At 48.7% G+C, this 18,908-nt stretch overlaps 1 protein-coding gene across 2 annotated transcripts in view; it reads left to right on the forward strand.

The window, feature by feature from the left end:
• Plekha7 (pleckstrin homology domain containing A7) overlaps positions 1-18,908 on the forward strand; it is a 183,010-nt gene that overhangs the window by 129,191 nt on the left and 34,911 nt on the right. For both annotated transcript variants that reach the window (XM_052200736.1, XM_052200746.1), the window contains exons 7-11: positions 1,544-1,616; positions 2,737-2,837; positions 6,973-7,148; positions 12,344-12,808; positions 18,181-18,703. In XM_052200736.1, the coding sequence (XP_052056696.1) occupies positions 1,544-1,616; positions 2,737-2,837; positions 6,973-7,148; positions 12,344-12,808; positions 18,181-18,703 (1,338 nt within the window). The remainder of the gene's footprint in view (positions 1-1,543; positions 1,617-2,736; positions 2,838-6,972; positions 7,149-12,343; positions 12,809-18,180; positions 18,704-18,908) is intronic.

Raw genomic sequence — 18,908 nt, forward strand, 5'->3', positions numbered from 1 at the left:
TGAGAATCTCCTAGGCCTTGGAGAAAAGTAGTGTATAAAATTACTCTTTTCCTTATCACCAAGTTTGTTTGTTTGGTTTGATTTTGGATTTTTGTTTTGAGGAAATTTGATTGCAAAGAGAATTCATATCTTTACTTTGAATGGAAAGAAAATAACAAAATCAGTCCTTTGGTAGAGAACAGAGTCGGCTAGCTGAGAGCTTCATCTCAATTCCCCAACAGAAGATTATTCAATACTATGTAAATTCATTTTCTAATCAACATGAATGGAGATATTTTATAGCCTAGATCCTAAAACAAAAACAAAACACATTTTGGTAAGAACTTATTGTCAATGGGTAACTTCTACTTTTGAATTTGCCTTTCTAGAAGAAAATGGGTTATAATAACTTGTTTCTAGGAGGCCAGAAAACCTTACTTCCTGTGATGAACCATCAGTGAGTTTAAGATTAATGCCTATTTAAAAAGTAACTATTCAATAACACATTTATTGAAAGAGGGAGGGACTATAAACCATTAGTTAGTCTAAGTTTAATGTCCTGTTCCAAGAGTAGCTATTCAATAAGGTTTTCATTGGTTTATTGAGTGATAGAGGGCCAGAGATGTAGTTCAGTCAGCAGAGAGCTCAGACTGGATCACAGGACCACATAAACCAGGCATGGTGTGGCGCACCTGGAAGCCCAACACTCTGGAGGTGGAAGCGAAAGATGAGAAAGACAGGAAAGGTCATCCTAGGCTACATACATAGTGAGTTTAAAGTCAGTCTGGGTTTTATTTTCACCATCCACATGAAACCAAATCATTAAAAAATAGATGGATGGATGCATGCATGCATGCATGGATGGATGGACGGACGGACAGACGGACGGACGGGAGCAGAATAAAAGGGACACGGTAGCATACACCTTTAACCCCAGCACTAGGGAGGTAGAGGCAGGCAGATATCTAAGTTTGAGACCAACATGGACTACAGAGAGAGTTCTAGGACAGCCAGGATAACATAGAGAAACCCTGACTCAAAAAGACAACAAAAGTAAAAAAGTAAGAGTGAAGCTCTGAGAAGTTGGTTCATTGAGTAAGAGCATGCACTGCTCTTGCAGAGTTCTTAGCACGCAAAGCAGTGACTCTCAATGGCCTGTAACCATAGCTCAGGGATTTGACACTCTCTGACCCCTGTGGATAGACACACACACACACCTGGAGGTTTATTTTGAATGTATGGGATCTTCCCTGCATGTATAAACATGTACCATGTGCATGCCGGGTACCTGTGGAGATCAGAGGAGAGCGTCAGATTCCCTAGGGCTCCAATTACAGGTGGTTGTGAGTTTCCATGTGAGTTCGAGAAATTGAGCTTCAGGCTTCTGTAAGAGCAATTAGTGCTCTTAACTGATGAGCCATCTCTAGCCCCAAAACCAACTCTTAAAAATAAAAATGTAAAAGAAGGGGTGGCTCTGGGTAGCTCTTAGCTCCGAGATCAGCGTCCGGTGAGTAGAGGGTTGCAGTGTTGTGGGTTACCCTGACTGATTCTCTGTGTCTTGCAGGACAGCTCCGGGATGAGGCTGTGGAAAAGACGCTGGTTTGTGCTGGCTGATTACTGCTTGTTTTATTATAAAGGTGAGCGGCAGCCTCAGATCACCAAGCCTTCCTTGTACTGGAGAAGATGTTTACAGAGCACAGATGGGAGCTTCCTCAGATCTAGTCTAGATCTGTTCTAATTAGAACAGCGGCATGAATTTCTTAGCCTGTCACCCTGCAAGAGTGTCCACTGACATGTATGGCTGGTGACTTCAGCTTTACCAGCCCAGTCCAGAGAAGTTCAAATTGTTGACTTCAACTAAGGAGGATTCAGTTAGTCTCAAGACCCAGAGTCACATGGGCTTTTGCCCTACTTGGATGTAGGTTGTTGCCGTGGAGGCCCCAGAGAGCTGGGATGTAGGGGAATCACCGTGCCCTCTGGGTGTCTCTCTTGTACCACTGGACAGGACACCTGAGTCAAACTGCCCATTTGAGCATTTAGGAAGCATACATAATGTCAGGGCTGGGCAGTGTGGAATCTCCCACGGAAGAAGAAGACAATCATGACCTCTGCTGAGTGCTTCTGAAGACATTCAAGTCCATAGGTTCTTCAAGGAAATGAGAAAGGATTGTCATTTGGGAACTCTGAGAAGGCTTAGGATTTGTGTGTGGCTTCTAAGGATGGGTAGTACTTTGCCAGTGTAGGAGGAGACAGACTTTACAAGCAGAAAAGTTACATTGAGGAAAGTACTAGATGCAGAAGGTGGTGGAAGGACAGATACATCTGTGTAGGCAGGGTGAGTCTCACAGAGGGATTATCTAGTAGACAAGGCTCAAGAGGTGGCCAGGGACCAAGTGCAAGGGCTGTCACAGAAGGGTGGGGCCACTGGGCTCAGGGTTGTGTCTGGTGGAGAAGGAGCGTGCGAATGTCTGCGTTCAAGAGCAGCAAGGCCAACTCTGTCACTCGGCAGTGAGGAGGTGGTGAGGGAAGATGTTCTACAACACGTGACGTACTGCCTGTTTCCTGGCATGGTGAGCTGAGAGTGCCCACATGCCCCTCTCTGCCCTTGGGGAAATTGCCCTGTCAGCCCCACTTCTGTGCTCCTTAGCGCAGAGGTGCTGGTAAGCATTTGACGAGGGGAAGGTACCAGTGCAGATTCGGGAGACGGCCTGGCTAGGACTCCTAGAACGTGATTGTGACGTGCTTTTCCTTCCAAAGACAGCCGAGAAGAAGCCGTTCTTGGGAGTATCCCTCTGCCCAGCTACGTCATCTCCCCGGTGGCCCCTGAGGATCGCATAAGCCGCAAGTATTCCTTCAAGGTATTGTTCTCCTGTCCCAAACAATGTTCTTAGAAATGCCTTTATGATGCAGCTGCTTTTGTGGACAAGAAAAGGAAGTTAGGAAGTAAGAGGGTCTCAGACACAGGCTAACAAGATGTAAATGACTTAAACAGAACAGAATTATGGGCCCACACCTTCAATCCTAGTATCCAGGAGACAGTGGCAGGCAGATCTCTGTAAGTCAAGCCAGCTTGGTTTGATCTAAATAGCAATCTCTAGCCTAGCTAGGACTCCTAGTGAGACACTGTCTTCATTAAAACAAACAAACAAACAAACAAACAAACAGCAAGCTCATCTCCTCGGCCACTCTTCTCTTCTATGGCTCAGGATTATCTATTATTCTAGAATTATCTTTAGTGACTGAGTCTTTTTCAAGAAGTCTTTCCTTTGTGGGTATAGTATTTTTCTGTTGCTGTGGTAAACACCATGACCAAGAGCAATGCATGGAATAAAGGGTTGATTTGGGGTTCTGTTCCAGAGGGATGAATTTGTCATGGCAGGGAATTGTGACGGGCAGGTCAGCAGGAGCAGGAAGACGAGAGTTCACATTTGAAAACTATAAGCATAGACCAGAGAATGGGAAGTGGGAGTGACTTGAGCTTTTAGTCTCATAGCTCACCCCTCGTAGCGTGCTTCCTCCAGCAAGGGTGCACCACCTTGAGCCTCATTGGACAGCACCGCCTTGGAGCTAAGAGTTCCTATGGGGGAATGTTTTTCATTCAAGCTGTCATACTGGGGTTGCATATTGTGGGGGTTTGGGGGGAAATGACTGGGGACCAGGAGAGATGGCCTTTGGAGTGGCATCATGGGAGTTTGTCATGGCTGTGTGCAGTTCATCTTCACATTGCGTTGTGGGGTATGAGAGAGATGCTGAGAAAGCGTCTTTGTGGTCTCGCTCCTCCTTTCTGTACCTCAGCCAGTGATCTTTCCAAGGTCTGATCTTGCTTGGCCCGGTTTGGCTCTCTCTTTAACCAAACATCAACTCCTAATGTGACCTGCAAGGCCCTGAGGACCAGCCCTGGCAGCCTCATAGCCTCACCACGTGCCACCCTCCCCTCTGCTCTCTCGTGCCAGCCCTGCTGGGCGCATCTCTGAGCATGTACACCAAGTGCTTGTGCCTCTCAGGGACTCAGCGTCTTTTCCTCCTATCCAGGAGTTGCCTGTCAGGAGGAAGGCAGCTTGAAGTCCATTTCAGATGAGTCTGGGTCAAACTCTTTTACAACCCCCCAGACTATATGAGTGTGTGTGTGTGTGTGTGTGTGTATGTGTGTGTGTCTGAGTATGTGTGCTATGTAGTGTTTTGTGTATATGTAATGTGGTATGGGGTGTGTGTATATAGTGCAATGCGTAGCATGTGTGTGAAGTATAGTGTTGTGTGTGTAGTATAATGTGTGTTTGTATAGTGTATGTGTAGTGTTTTGTGTGTATGTAGTGTGGTATGGTATGTGTGTAGTATAATGTGTTTGCATAATGTGTGTGTGTGTGTGTGTGTGTGTGTGTGTGTATGTGTGTATGTGTGTATGTAGTGGCTGCAATAAGTATATATGTACAATTCAGAACCATTGGTGTCTTCCTTTCTCAGTGTGTTCCTTATTGCTTTGACAGAGGGTCTCCCACTGAACCAGAAGCTCACCATTTTGGTTAGCGTGAGCTCTCAGTGGTGATCCCCCTGTCTCTGTGTCCCAGTGCCTAACACGGGGGTTATAGATACACACAGGCACACCTGGCTTTCTGTAGGTTCTGGGCATTCAAACTCAGGTCCTCATGCCCGCAGAGCAGGTGTTATTACCCACTGAGCTGCAGCCACTAACCTCTTGGCAGCAATTGTTGTATCATGGTGCGCATCCACAAGCGATTTCTTAGAAGTGGTTATGAATGGTCTCAGCCTTGTAAGAGGTTGTCCTCTGCCTTCCAGTGCGTTGCTTCTTCCCACGTGGTAGCACTTGGTGGATGGTGAATTACTGTGCAGGGAGTACATTTGAGAATGTGTCAGCAGCTGCTGGCCTTTGGATGCTCTTTAGTTACCCATGGAGGTTCTTGCTGTCCCGAAATTTGATCTTGGGGTTTGAGGAGCTGGGCTTCCTTCTTAGAGTCATATTGGCACAGCCATCTTCTAGGGCAGCGTGGTTTGGAGGTTGATGCCTTTATTCTCATCCCAGTGTCCTTTGCGTGCAGTCATGCAAAGTAGGGTTGTGCTAGCTGAGGGCACAGAGCATAGAGGAAGGGACCAGCTCCCAGACTTCTCACTGGGCCACATACCTTTGTACCTTTCTCAGGTACAAAGCACTCTGGGTCTAGGTCACTGACAGGTGACAAAGGAACGTGTTTTTTTTACCTTTACAGTCAGAGCACCCGAGCGCCTCAGCACGGGCACAGTGATACTGCACACCTATCCTCGGTGAGCAGCTGGGCACAAGCCTGCTGGTCACGTGACTAGTGAGCAAGGTTCTGTGTGCTCGTGCATGACTCCTCTGGTGGCTGCCCTTGCCATGCCCATTCAGGGACAGACTGTCCTTGCATGCTGTCCTTGCCTAGGCTGACTGTTGGACAAGGCTGGCTCTGGGGGGTGCTTGTAACTCAGCAACTTCAAAAGACTGCACTGGAGAACCCCTGCATTTGCAAGAGATTACTCCAGAATGCTCTGTGGTGGACAGAGAAGGAAGGGAAGGCATGCAGAGATCTTGGGCTTCATGGTCCAGGGGAGCTGTCTAAGGGGTTCTGCTGGTGTGTGGTGAAATCTGCATGAGGCTCTTCTTGGTTTTACTGCCATAGCTCCTGCTTGCTGATGCAGAGGGGTGCAAAAGGATACCCAAGACATTCAGAGTGGGGATAGGAGGTTTTTCTGTGGGGATCTTGGCTGCAGGCATTTTGTGTAGTGCCTGTGGGCACTGGACTGGGTAGACTCAGGTGTGTTAATGGACAAACAGGCCTGTAGTCAGTCTGCATTGTGGCCCGGATGCCCAATGTGGGGAGGAGTCAATGCCGAAGGCTCGTCTGAGAGGCTTTGGTCATCCAGACTGAAAGCATGCCGCTCTCCAGTTTGTAACTGTTTTCTCTGGCTGGTTGCTGCTGTGGCCTGCCTTTTATTCTAAGTCCACGTGGTTGAATTAAATCTCAGTTTCTCATGGGATTGTGAGCTTAACACAGAGAACCTTGGGCTAGGAGTCAGACCAGGGTTCCAATTCTTTGCTTACATTCATTTATTCAACCAGTAGTGAGCACATGTCTATGCTGGGCACCATGCCTGCTCTTCCTGGGTATGCAGTGGGGAACAAAGTCGTAAAGACTCCTTTCTCATGAAGTTTGTAAAATGAGCAGTGTCCAGGGATGGTAATCACTCTGTGTCCAGGGATGGTAATCACCCTCAGTGTCCAGGGCTGATAATCGCTCTCGGTGTTCAGGTATGGTAATCGCTCTGTGTCCGGGAACAGTAATCACCCTGAGTGTTCAGGGTTGGTAATCACCCTCAGTGTCCAGGGATGTTAATTGCCCTCAGAACCTATTCCCAGACGTGGTGTGTGGGAGTTACCGAACCTCTCAGATCCATTTGCCTCATCTGCAAACCAGGTCTGTGTCTATGTGCCTACATCTCCAGGCTGCTATTACAAAGAGACTAAAACTGTGGCCACACCTAGGGGCCACGGGGTGGGTACTTTGACAGTCTTCCCTATTCTACATCATCTTCCTGTGCAGATGGGTGAGGTTTTCACTGCAAGGTTAAGAGACAGACCCTTGCCTCCTCAGGATTCTGATGGGAATCATCCAAGGCACTACAGGAATCAGCCCCTGTGCCTTTTTCTAGGCTTCCCAGAAATCCCAGTCAGATGTTGATCAGCCCTGCCTAGTTCCATAGTGTTTTCCGAAAAGACAACAGTCACTTCTTTAGGCACAACTCAGGTTTCATGCCAGCTGAAACACAGCGAACTGGGTCATATCGGTCTCTGGGTCTGGCAGTAGTAAGAAAGTAACATGTAGGTTGTGACATTTTTCAGATGTGGAGAGACAACCTGGCCGACAGTGGGGCTTCATCTGGAAGTGGGAAGACAGCCAGGGTACCCCTTATTCTTGGTCCCATAGAGAACGTGTGCTAACCTGTCTGTCCTCATGCTCACAGGCTGTGCACAGGGGCATGAGGGCACTCATCTACAGCACAACCACAGCGGGCTCTCAGGCGGAGCACTCGGGCATGAGGACCTACTACTTCAGTGCCGACACCCTGGAGGACATGAACGCCTGGGTCAGGGCCATGAACCAGGCTGCACAGGTGCTGTCTCGATCATCACTGAAGAGGTTAGTCCTGGGAGGGGTGGGGGGTTGGGGGTTGGGGGGGTAGGAGTTGGGGGGTGGGGGGCTCTCCAGGGTGGAAGCCAGAGAAACCCCCTAGGCTGCAGTTCCAATGTTCATGCCGTGTTCAGGATGGCCAGCTCTCAAGTCCATTCTGGAACACGTGCTCTAGGAGGAGAATGTGCAAACGCTAGCACACATCACTTGCCGGGCTACCAGCTTCTCTAGACAACATCTAAGGGCCATGACTGCCTTGGGGACACACACACACACACACACACACACACACCACTTGGACTGTATCAAAGGCAAGTGTCACCACGATGGGAGCTCCTGCAGGAGGGAGACGGGTATCAGTTACTTTTGGTGCAGCACCTGCGATGACCTAATTGCCTTGACCTGGCCCTAAACCCCATCTCACTCCCATCACACTTGAACCAGACTTCTAACCCATTAATTTTTTGGAATGAAAATTCATCCAAACTCTTGTAACTGCTTAATTAGCCACTGGTGTGGCATCCGCCAGGTGGTATCCACCGTGTGGCTGTGCTGGATATTCAGACAGTGCAAAGGCTTGGCTAGCTCAAGCATGTTTTCTAATGCTGTTGCTTTAAATAGTCCTATATCAAAACCCCTCCACCAGCTCCTCCCCATTTTTTTTTTTTATTTTATGTAACCCCACCAAATTGTCCCTTAAGCAGCATGGTGTGTTTCACTTGTGCGTGTTGGCTCATAGGTCTTCTTTATCAATCTTTGGTGTTTTCTGATCTGCTGTGTAAACAGTCAGGTTATCTTTTATATATATTTATATATATATATATATATATATATATTGCCTCTTACTTATAACCCAGGCTGCTTTGAACTCACAGTAGTTCTCCTGCCTCAGCCTTTCAAGTGCAGAGCTCATAGGCATGAGCCACTGCCCAGAATGTGTGAGGTTACTTCACTAGCCAAGATCTGGACCGCTCTAGTCCTACCCGAAGAATTAGAGTTCACTATCAGTTTTAGAAGGGATCTCCTTGCCTTTTAAGATCTCCAACTTTCTTGGAAAATTACATCCATTTTGCTCCTAACAAACTCTTAAAATGCCATCATCTTTGCTCAAGGTTCCTTCCCTTTCAAAAACTAGAAACACTCTTGCCTGCTAATGGAGAGTGACTGAGTACCAGCAGCCCCCCACCCTCCAGGCTGGCCCACACACCCTTCGCCTTCTGCTGTAGCATTATCTTTCTTACTTTTATTTTGTGTGTACGAAATTTTGCCTGTATGTCTGCCTGTGAGTGCCTGGCGAGAGATGGGCCTTGTCACGTTCCTGGCACACAGTGGGACCTTGCATGTGTGGCAGTAGTAGCATCAGTCTTAAAAACATATGACCCCAGCCAAGACCCCGTGGAGTTTTCGAGCCATATAACTTCCCAGGGGAGTTTGTCCTTTGCCACTCCTATGCAAGCGGCAGCTGCACTGTTGGGTGTATTTTGTGACTCACTGGGGAGAGCAGCTGAAGGTAGCGTGTCCTTAACACAGGCAGGTCTTCTGTTGCTAATTCTGGTAGCGCAGAGCTGGTTGAAGGGCTGTGGGGTGAGAGATCTTTCTCTGGGACGAGGGCGGGACCGCCCCATTTAACTGAGCTCTGGGAAGAAGGAAGTGACTTCCATCCCCTGCTCTCAGCAGCTCCTTCCTTAAGACTGAGCACTAACCAGAGCCTTCCAGGTACTGTGAGTGGGAAGCCTCAGGGCTTGTCTTTCAGACGGACTGGTACCCAGGATGGGTCCTCGCTATGAGCCTACCTACTGCTGAGACTGGGGATCAGTGCTCAGTAAGCCAGCAGCAGCCAGCCCATTTAGGAAGGGTTTGTGTCATCTGAGCTCTAGACACCTATGCTCCGTGGCCAGGCCTCTGAATGACAGTCATCCAAGTGAAGGCATACTTTACCCATTGTGCTAGATTGATCTGTGAAGATTTCGTTTGTGATTTGAGAAGTCAAATGGTAAGTCGCTAGGAATATAGGGAGATGGGAGAAAATGGTTTTTGTTGGTTTTTGTTTTAAGGCCCCTAATTTAATAAATTGTTAGATGTTGAAGTCAGGTAGGACTGGAACAGGAAACACTGCTTTCCTACCTGTAACCACAGACTGGACATTTTGAGGATAAAAGTGTCCCTTTAACTCCTGGAAGCCACAGGGATAAGGAGCTTTGTAACCCCGAAGTCTTAGGAGTAAGAAGAGTGGCAGGAAGCGAGCAGGCCCCGCTCCTTCAGCCACCTCCTAGATGTTTACTCTGCAGGATAGATATTCTGGTATTAATCCAAACAGAAGATGTGATCATCCCCCATCAAATTGATTTCCACAAAGTATTTGTACATGTGGGAGGGCACATCTTTCTTTGTACACACACAATAAAACCCAGAATTTACTCTTATAAAATTAACTCTAAAATGAGAAGAGACTAGCAAACTCCATGTTTTAGGGTTAGCAGCCTTTCTTTCAGTTCTATTGCATACATGATAGGGGCATGTTTGTCTGACTGCTTATCTTTATAGTGTGCTTAATAAGAAGATATACCCATTTGGAAACTGGAGATAAAGCCCAGGTTGTAGAATGCTTGCTTGTCTGGTAGGCATAAACCATGGGTTCAAACACTACCATAGCACAAACCAGATCTGTCTTCCAGAACCTGGGAGGTAGAGGCAGGCCTTTCTCAAGGACATAAGAGTTTGAGGAAAGCCTGGGATTCATGAGATGCCTGTCCCTCACCCCTTCCCCTACCCCCCAAAAAAAGGAAAGGAAAAAGCTACAGCTCTTTGGGTTTCCAAGCTGGAGTGAGCACTTGGTAGTGTGGGAGCTAATGAAATTGTAGAACAACTGTGACCCTACGGGGGTGTTGGGGGGGGGGGGCAGCTGGACTGTCACCAGCTCAAAGGCAGCTGTGGGGCATAGCCTGTAAGGATGAGAGACCATGGTGAAGGTGAAGGCCAAGGCAGGCAGCTCACAGGCTGCTGATGGGGTCTGTTGACAAAGAGGAGAGGAAGAGAAGGGGGTCAAACTGCTCAGATGTCCTTCGGAGCAGAACTCTGAGCTAAGAGTACAATTGTAATATTTACTCTGTGTGTGTATATATGTGTGCAATGTGCATGTGGTGGTCATAAGACAACTTCCCAGAGTTGATTTTTTTTTTTTCTTTTCACCATGTGGGTTCCGGGATGGAACTCCAGTTGTGGCAAGTATGTATCTGCACAGCCCTCTTACCAGCCCCAGAACTGCTTTTTAAAAGTGTAAGTCCCTGAGTGTTTCCTGTCACCAGGATTTACAAACCCACTGCGCAGAAGTGGAAGGCCCCTCAGGTCACTATCTCAATCCTTCATTCTAATGAGATGTAACAACCTCTGCAGCGTGAGTAACATAAACCAGCATTATAAACCAGTGACTACACACACGGGAAAGGGCCCGCCACCGGAAGGACCGGGGTGCATCTGGCTTGGGTGTGGACGCATGTGAGAACTGAGGCTGAGTCCTTAGGAATCTGCTCTCTCCATCCTCTTTCCATTTGTTTCTGGCTCTTGGCTTCCTTTTCAAACAACCCCTCATGCAGGGCAGCGCAGGCTCAAGCCAGAGTCCAAGGACTGACGGACTGGCCCTTTATCTCCCCCTGAACCAGTCCTGAGACTTTGGAGCCAATAGCATAAGAAATAGTCAAGTCAAGCAGCACCCGAACCAGGTGGACCCAGAGTAGGGGAGGGTGAGCCTAAATGAAGGCAGAATGTTGGTGGACATGCAGTATAGGTTTGGGAGGTGACATGTCTCTCAGATATGAATAAAAGGAGATCCAAAGCAGGTGTGGTGGTGTAATCCTGTAAAGGCAAGATCAAGCGATCAAGCCAATCCTCGGTTACGTAGGAAGTTGGAGGCCGGCCTAGATTCCTTGAGACCTTGTTTTGAAACAAAAAAGGAGACCCAGAGCTGGCAAGATGGCTCAGCAGGTGAAAGGTCACCCAAGGCTGACAACCTGAATTCTGTCCCCAGGAGCTACATGGTGAAAGGCTCTTACTGCAAGTTTCTTCCTGCAAGTTGTGTCCTCACCTCCACACATGCACCATAATACCTTTGTACACTCAAATACACACACACGCACACACACACACGCAAAATAAGTAGGTAAATTAAAGAAAAATTGTAGAGAAGCTGGTGGCACACACCTTTATTCCCAGCAGAGGCAGGTAGATCTCTGGGTTCAAGGTCAACCTGGCCTATAGAGCGAGTTCTAGGACAGCCAGGGCTACACAGAGAAGACAGACAGGCAGGCAGGCAGGCAGGCAGGCAGACTGACAGTACAGAAGTACAGAGAAATGTTTATATCTGCATAACTTGGGGCTTCTGTGGAGAAGTCATTCATTCAGACATTAACAGTGGCGAGTGTGACTTCTTGCTTGGGTGCGTGCCCACAGAGATCTGCACACAAGAAGCAGTCACCGTGGAGGGAATTATGGTTTTCTTGTCCCCTAGACTAGCTTGAATCTGTACTCACCCTAGAGAGCTGAGGATCTGGGTGGTCCTGGGGCTCTGATCACCATGGTATAAACACAGGAGCGTTCTGCTGTATGCTTGCAGATCAAAGTGCAAACAGTCCAGGCTAAACCATTATATAAGCCATGTATCGGAAGGGCAGGACCTTCTCACCCTGGAGTACAGCTAGACTAATGCCCATCTGAATTCCTGCTCATTTTCCCATCTGCACGGAGTGCCTTCTTCTGACTCCAGTGAGTCCTGAGTGATGTGGCTACCTGCAGAACTATTAGGATGTCCCTAGGAGGCCTTCAGTGTGGCAGGCCTTGACAGAAGAACCCTGTCCAATGTCACAGAGCCTCTCTTCTGTCCTCAGCTCACAGCTTTAGTTGTAACCTCCTCAAATTGGCCAGGCTTGTGGGTGGGGTGAGGGCCGTGAGCGGAAAGGCAGCAGGTGGTATAGGCTCAGGTGTGTGCCTCTAGAGCGGCCGTTTCAGTGTGGTGATGGTGTCAGGCTGCGGTCCTAGTTTACCCTGAGGAATGTGTCAGGGGCAGCTTTCTGGAAGAAGCAGTATTTAAGCCAGGCTCCCACAGCAGTAGAAAGGACTGAGCCTGGGTTGGGGGTCGGGGGTGTTCCAGAGATAATGTTTCTGGGAAGTCTTGGCTGTGCTGTGGGCTGAATGTGCTGCTACTATTACAGGGACATGGACAAGGTGGAGCGGCAGGCCATGCCACAGGCCAACCACACTGACGCCTGTCAAGAATGTGGCCACGTGGGACCTGGACACTCAAGAGATTGTCCTCATCGAGGCTATGAAGACTCCTTTGGCTTCGACAGGAGGGAGCAGGAGGAGGAACGTTTCCGTTCTCAAAGGGACCCACTGGAGGGCAGGAGGGACAGGAGCAAGGCCAGGTCCCCATACTTGCCAGCTGAGGAGGATGCCTTGTTTGTCGATCTGCCTGGTGGGCCCCGAGGCCAGCAAGCACAGCCACAGCGAGCCGAGAAGAACGGGGTGCCACCTTACGGCCCGGGAGAACAAAATGGGAGCAGTGTGTACCAGCGGACTGCTCCTCCCAGGGCCAACCCAGAGAAACACAGCCAGAGGAAGACCGGCCTGGCCCAGGCAGAGCACTGGGCAAAGACTCAGAAGGGAGATGGCAGGAGGTTAGTCTGGTGTTAAACATGATAATGGGGGATGGGATGGGGTGGGGGATTGACTGCCTTCATTTGTTCAGTACCCACTCAGCTAATTAACTGCTCTACCTCTATGTGAATAACCTTAATAGCCCTCCAAGGAAAGATGATAGCTCCAATTTACAGATCAGAGAAACGGGCTTGGAGAAGGAAGGCAGCCTGCCTAAGACACATTAGCGGCAAGGCTGGAGTTTAAAGTGTGGTCTGTGGGCCTCTGCCCACCAAGAGGATGCAGATGACCAACAGTGTTGGTAGCTCATGGGCTTTACACGACTGTTCCTCTATTTCCAAGAAATCTCTGTAGACTCTTGAGAGCACTGAGACCCAGGTGTCACCTCCCAGATCTGGGAGGAGCCCAAGTACTGTGGACACTCATCCTATCACTGGGTATGGACTCATTTGAAGAAAAGCAATTAATGTATGTGTATGGGTGTTTTGCCTACAAATATGTGAGTGCCAGTTATGTGGCCGGTGCTCACAGAGACCAAAAGAGGGCATCGGTTCCCCTAGAACTGGAGTTAGAAACAATACCGTGTGGATTGATGCTGGGAACTAAGCCTAAGGCCTCTGCAGGAGCAGCAAGTGCCCGTCACAGCCAAGCCATCTCTCTAGACCCTCTCTTTTCTTTTTTTTAGACAGGGTCTCACTATGTAGTCTGGTTGGCCTGGGACTCATAGAGCTCCACCGGCCTCTACCTCCCAAGTACCAGATGAAAGACATGCACATCACACCCAGCTAGAGCTAGTTTCAGAGTTTAAATCTTATGGCAGTAGACTATAGGAATGCAGGAGCCCCTGGAATGCCTGGCCCTCCAGAACTTTTTGTGGGAGAAAGTCCTTGCAAAAATCCAGACCACTGAGATTCTGACTTGTTGAAGAAATGTGTCTCCATGATGCATTTCCTGCCACAGACCTCCCTTATTCCACTACACACAGATGGCCCACCCTGTGGGCAGCACAGAGGTGGCATGTGTGAGGGAGCTGAAGGGAGGGTGGTCAGCGTGGGGGTGAGAGGCAGTGGCACTGAGGGCTGGTGGAAAGCAGAGCGTAGGGAAGACATCAGCTCCTGGGTTGCACCATGTCGGAAAAGGAGTGCACCCCGAGTTCCCAGATACTTGTCCTCAGAGATTTATGTTGTGGTCCTCATGGCCCGTATCTATAATCACCAGAGGGTGACTGTAACACAGCCCAGTCTGTGACACACACACACACACACACACACACACACACACACACACACACTCACCCACTCACTCACATACATACCTATAAGTATACGATAATTTCCTATGTTAAGTGACCAATGGATCTGGCTGCTTAGTGAAGGAATGTCTTCCATTTTCTATTTGAAAACACAGAGAAAGAAGCCAGCTATCTATCTTTTGTGTTCTGTAAGACTGTGCTGACCTCCTTGTCACTGGACAGAGCACATAGGGGCATTGGAAGGAAGTCCACATGGGGGACTATTTCCCACATATCTCCATATTTTGAGATCAGTGTATATTGCATCCCCTATCATTTGGCACTGTTAGAATGGGGTTAGCAAGAGTCACACATAGCCTTAGAGTCCTAGTTTGTTTTTGAAATTCTAGCCTTCCGGCTCCACTCACACCCAGGGTTTAAAGTAAAGTGTACTTATAAAATAGAAAGGAGGGTGGGGCCAGGGACTGAAAGCAGACCAGGGGAGCACAATAGGAAATGAAAGGCCTGCATGATTGATGTGAAAGCGAGGGTGAGGGATTTCTGCAGCGAACGGGAGTGGTCACAAGAGTTGATCTTATATTTAGCCTGACAGCCACTTTCTCAGGATACCCTGTTTAACTTTTCTGGTTTTGGAACCACAGAGCAGGTAGAAGAACAGGAGTTCCCGATACTGGACTATGTAAGGCCAAGTTGGACACATGTCTGTTGTCAGGCTAGAGCTACCCCAGGAGCAACCACCTGCTCTGGGACCCATTGTGTCCCTCCCTCTACCAGCCAGTTAATTATTATAGTTTGGCTGCAGGAGCCAGTGGCCACCATCATACTAGTGTCTGAGGTCCCCAAATGGCAGACAGTGTGTAGGCAGAAAGCAGGGACAGAGGATAGGCTCAGGATTTGGGGCACTGTCCAACAGTGGGAGTGGGGGGCTGTGACCATCTAAACATGGTAGGCGGGTACTCTGCGTAGACTGTAGAGACTGACACATCAGACACCGGCTTTGGGAAAATGAGTGAAAAATCTCTGCCACCTAGTGGCAAGCAGGCACACTTGCATGCCAGACAGGTTTGGGTTGAAGAGATCTTAAAATTATCACAGAACAGAAACTGTGAAAGGGAAGCTGCCATATTTGATGGCACCCATTTCTGTTCCTCACAATGGTTAGTCAGAGGTGCTTATTATCCATGTTTTACAGAGAGGTAAGTGAGAGTAGAACAGAAGAGATGGACCTGAGGTCAGACAGATACACGTGATGTAATAGGATCGGAATAGCACTCTGCAACCTCTGGGGGCTGTTTAAACAGGGTGAATGTACTCTTCCCAGAGGTTATTATTCATAGGTCTACTGGGGTTGTAAAAATTACATTTTGAAACTATATTTTATTAGGGTCTTGATCCCAGGCTGGCTTCTGATCTGTTTATACCATGCTGGGAGTCGAACCCAAGGCCCTGTGGATGCTAGACAAAGATTTAAAACTGATCTATATCTCTATCCTGTGTTTCAATGATTTTTTAAAAAAGATTTATTTTATTTTATGTGTACTGTGTGTGTGTTCCTGCTGTCTGCAGAGGTCAGAAAGGAGAGTCAGAGCCCCTGAAACTGGAGTTACAGGTGCTTGTGAGCCACCATGGTGGTGCTGAGAATTGAGCTCAGGTCCTTTGCAAGAGCAGCCTCTCTTCAGCTTTTACTTTTAACCAAAAGTAATAATTAGAGGAGAGAGATAGCAACTTGGCACGAGTGCTTCTTGTGCAGTTTCACCCATGCCAGGCAATCCCAGTGTTAGGATCTGGGAGCTCATTGGCCAGCTGGCTTAGTCAGACAAGAAGTTCTAGGCCAGGGAGAGATACTGTCTCAAGGGATGGGGCAGAGAGTGTTATAGCAGGACCCTTGATGTCCTCTTCTGGCCTACAGACACCATTACATGGGCATGCACACTCCATCACATGTGCATACACACACATAATCATACATCTGAAAAAGTAATAGTTATGTATTGATGGAGCCGATGGGACATTTTGGTATATGCATACATTGTGAAGTTGATGAAACATTAATTAATGTTCATGGCCTCACCTGCATATCCTTTAGACCATGTGATAACAATAATCGGTCTATTCTCTGAGCAGTTTTGAAGTATATTATTATTAGATCTGTGGTCACCGTGTTGTACGCTTTCACTTGAAAGTTTGCACAGCTGGCCAGCATCTCTCCCTGCTTTTTTTCTGCCATGCCCGGCTTTACTCTTGGCTTCTCTGCATTCCACATACAAGTGAGAACATGCAGTGTCTGCCTTAATTCGGAGCCTGAGTTTTGAATACAGCCTTGGGTATTGTTGCTGCTGCTGCTGCCGCCTCCACTGACCATATACATGGAGTTAGCATCGGCCCAGAGCAAAGACTGACACACAGTGATGTTTTTGTTACAAGTTTGCTGTGTGAAGTTGATGAGACAGAATTAGGATGTGAATCCAGCCTTCTGTAACCCCAGAGCCTATTCTCTTTACAAGACGACACTACCTTGCAGAATAGAGTAAAAAAAAGCAAACGACAACAAAAAGAAATATGTGTGTGTGTGTGTGTGTGTGTGTGTGTGTGTGAGAGAGAGAGAGAGAGAGAGAGAGAGAGAGAGAGAGAGAGAGAGAGCATGCGCTTGAGCAGGCACATGGGTGCCACAATGCATATACAGCAGTAAGAAGCTGTCAGAAGACAACTTTTAGGAGTCAGTTCTCTCCTGCCACCATTGGTTCTGGGACTTTAGTTCAGTTTGTCAAGCCTGCTTGGCAAGAGCTCTCAATGTACTAAGCCATCTCATGGGCCATAAACTATAAAAGGTTTTTTAATTTATGTTCTGAATGTTTTGCCTGCATGTATGTCTGTGAATCGCCGTGCATGCCTGGTACCCATGGAATTCAGAAGAGGGAGTTAGATCTCCTGGAGCTGGGGTTACAGGTCGTTATGAAAAGCAGTAAATACTCTCACTGCTGAGCCGTCTCTCTCCTTTTTTTTTTTTTTAAAGCCCCTAGTTTTTTGTTTGTTTGTTTGTTTTGTTTTTTGTTTTTTTTTTTTAGACAATATTTTCTGTATCCTAGGACCATCTAGAACTTACTATATGGCTGAGGATGACCCTGAACTTCTTATCCTCCAACCTCTACCACCTCCACCCCCCACCCCCATTGCTATTATAGGTAGCATAGACCACCACACCTGGCCGTGGAGGGAAGGGAAGCGGTGTCAGGAAGGTACACATCCTGCTAAGGACCTTCTGGTTCTCAGAGTGCATTTTTCCTTACTGACCTCATTAGTTCCCAGAGCCCCTAGATGAGGCAGTAATACTACCTCACATACAGGTAGGGAAACTGAGGCTCAGAGCAGTCAGTAAGCCTCTTACAGTCACGTAACCAGTCACATAACCAGTGTATGAAGAATTCAGATTCAAAACCTACTTTGGCTTTTTGCACAGTGAGAAGTTACTGAGGTAGGGAGCTCCGTGGTGGACGACCAATGAAGGACGCGCATGGTGTGTGTGGAGTGAGGGTGTTCCTCCAACCCTGGCAGTCCAGGCTGCTGGTCTCAGCCCCGGAGGGAGCAGTGAGAAAACAGCGGGGCCTCAGGATAGGCTGTAGTCAGGCAAGGGTCTCAAGGGGGCTGAGGAGGTTTGGAGCACCCTGGAGGGATGAGATCAGTGGCCATGTACAGGAACCATTCTCAGAGTTCTCTGCAGGAGGAAGGAACCAGTGTCTGGGTTAGGATAGCAAAGAGAAGATACCCCACCCTACCTACCTCCAGCCTTTTCTTTGTGAGGTCTCAGGGCTGGTACTAGGTTCCCAGGCAGAAGAAGAGCCTCCCACACCCAGAAACCTGTGAGGTCTTCCCAGGCCAACACACATTGCTTGTCATTGACAGCTGGTAAGAAAGGAGAGGCGGTTTAATTAATCAAACTGCACCAGGAGTGATGGGCACAGGAACCCTGTAGGTTCACGGAGAAAACTGATTCTGAGTTCTTCTGCAGTGAGAAGTCCCAGGTGTCTGTCAGTCACTGTTTGGGGCCCTCATAGTCCCCCCACAAGATGATCTTGTGCATTTCCTTAGCTGCGTGGATTTCCTTGTGTGATGGCCTCACATGATTTCTTTTATCTTTCTCAGCTTGCCCTTAGACCAGACACTTCCTCGCCAGGGTCCCAGCCAGCCCCTGTCCTTCCCAGAAAACTACCAGACTCTTCCCAAGAGCACTAGACATCCTTCCGGGAGCTCGTCACCCCCTCCCCGGAACCTGCCCAGCGACTACAAGTATGCACAGGACCGAGCCAGCCACCTGAAGATGTCTAGTGAGGAGCGCCGGGCCCACAGAGATGGCACCGTGTGGCAGCTCTATGAGTGGCAGCAGAGGCAGCAGTTCCGTCACGGCAGCCCCACCGCACCCATAGGAGCTGGCTCCCCAGAGTTCACCGAGCAGGGCCGCAGCCGGAGCCTGCTGGAGGTGCCCCGCTCTATCTCCGTGCCTCCGTCTCCAGCTGACATCCCTCCTCCGGGGCCTCCGAGGCCCTTTCCAACCCGACGGCCACATACACCAGCAGAAAGGGTCACCGTGAAGCCACCCGACCAGAGGAGGAGTGTGGACATCTCTCTGGGGGGTTCTCCCAGGAAGGCACGGGGTCATGCTGTCAAGGTGAGGCCTGGGAACTTTTGCCAGGTGACTGGGGTTCAACTCTCGGGGCCTTTCAGTTTGCCGTGCTGTGCCTGGTGAGGAAGGTGTCCATTTCGGAGACCAGGTGCCTAGGGCTCAGAGAGATGGAAGGGCGCCTGGTGGGAGGTCCTGGCAGTAAGTGGCTGAGGTCTCCTTGTCTGACCTCAGTCTGGCTTCTCCTGTCCTG

Source organism: Apodemus sylvaticus, chromosome 1 (assembly GCF_947179515.1).
Source record: "Apodemus sylvaticus chromosome 1, mApoSyl1.1, whole genome shotgun sequence".
NCBI lineage: Eukaryota > Metazoa > Chordata > Mammalia > Rodentia > Muridae > Apodemus > Apodemus sylvaticus.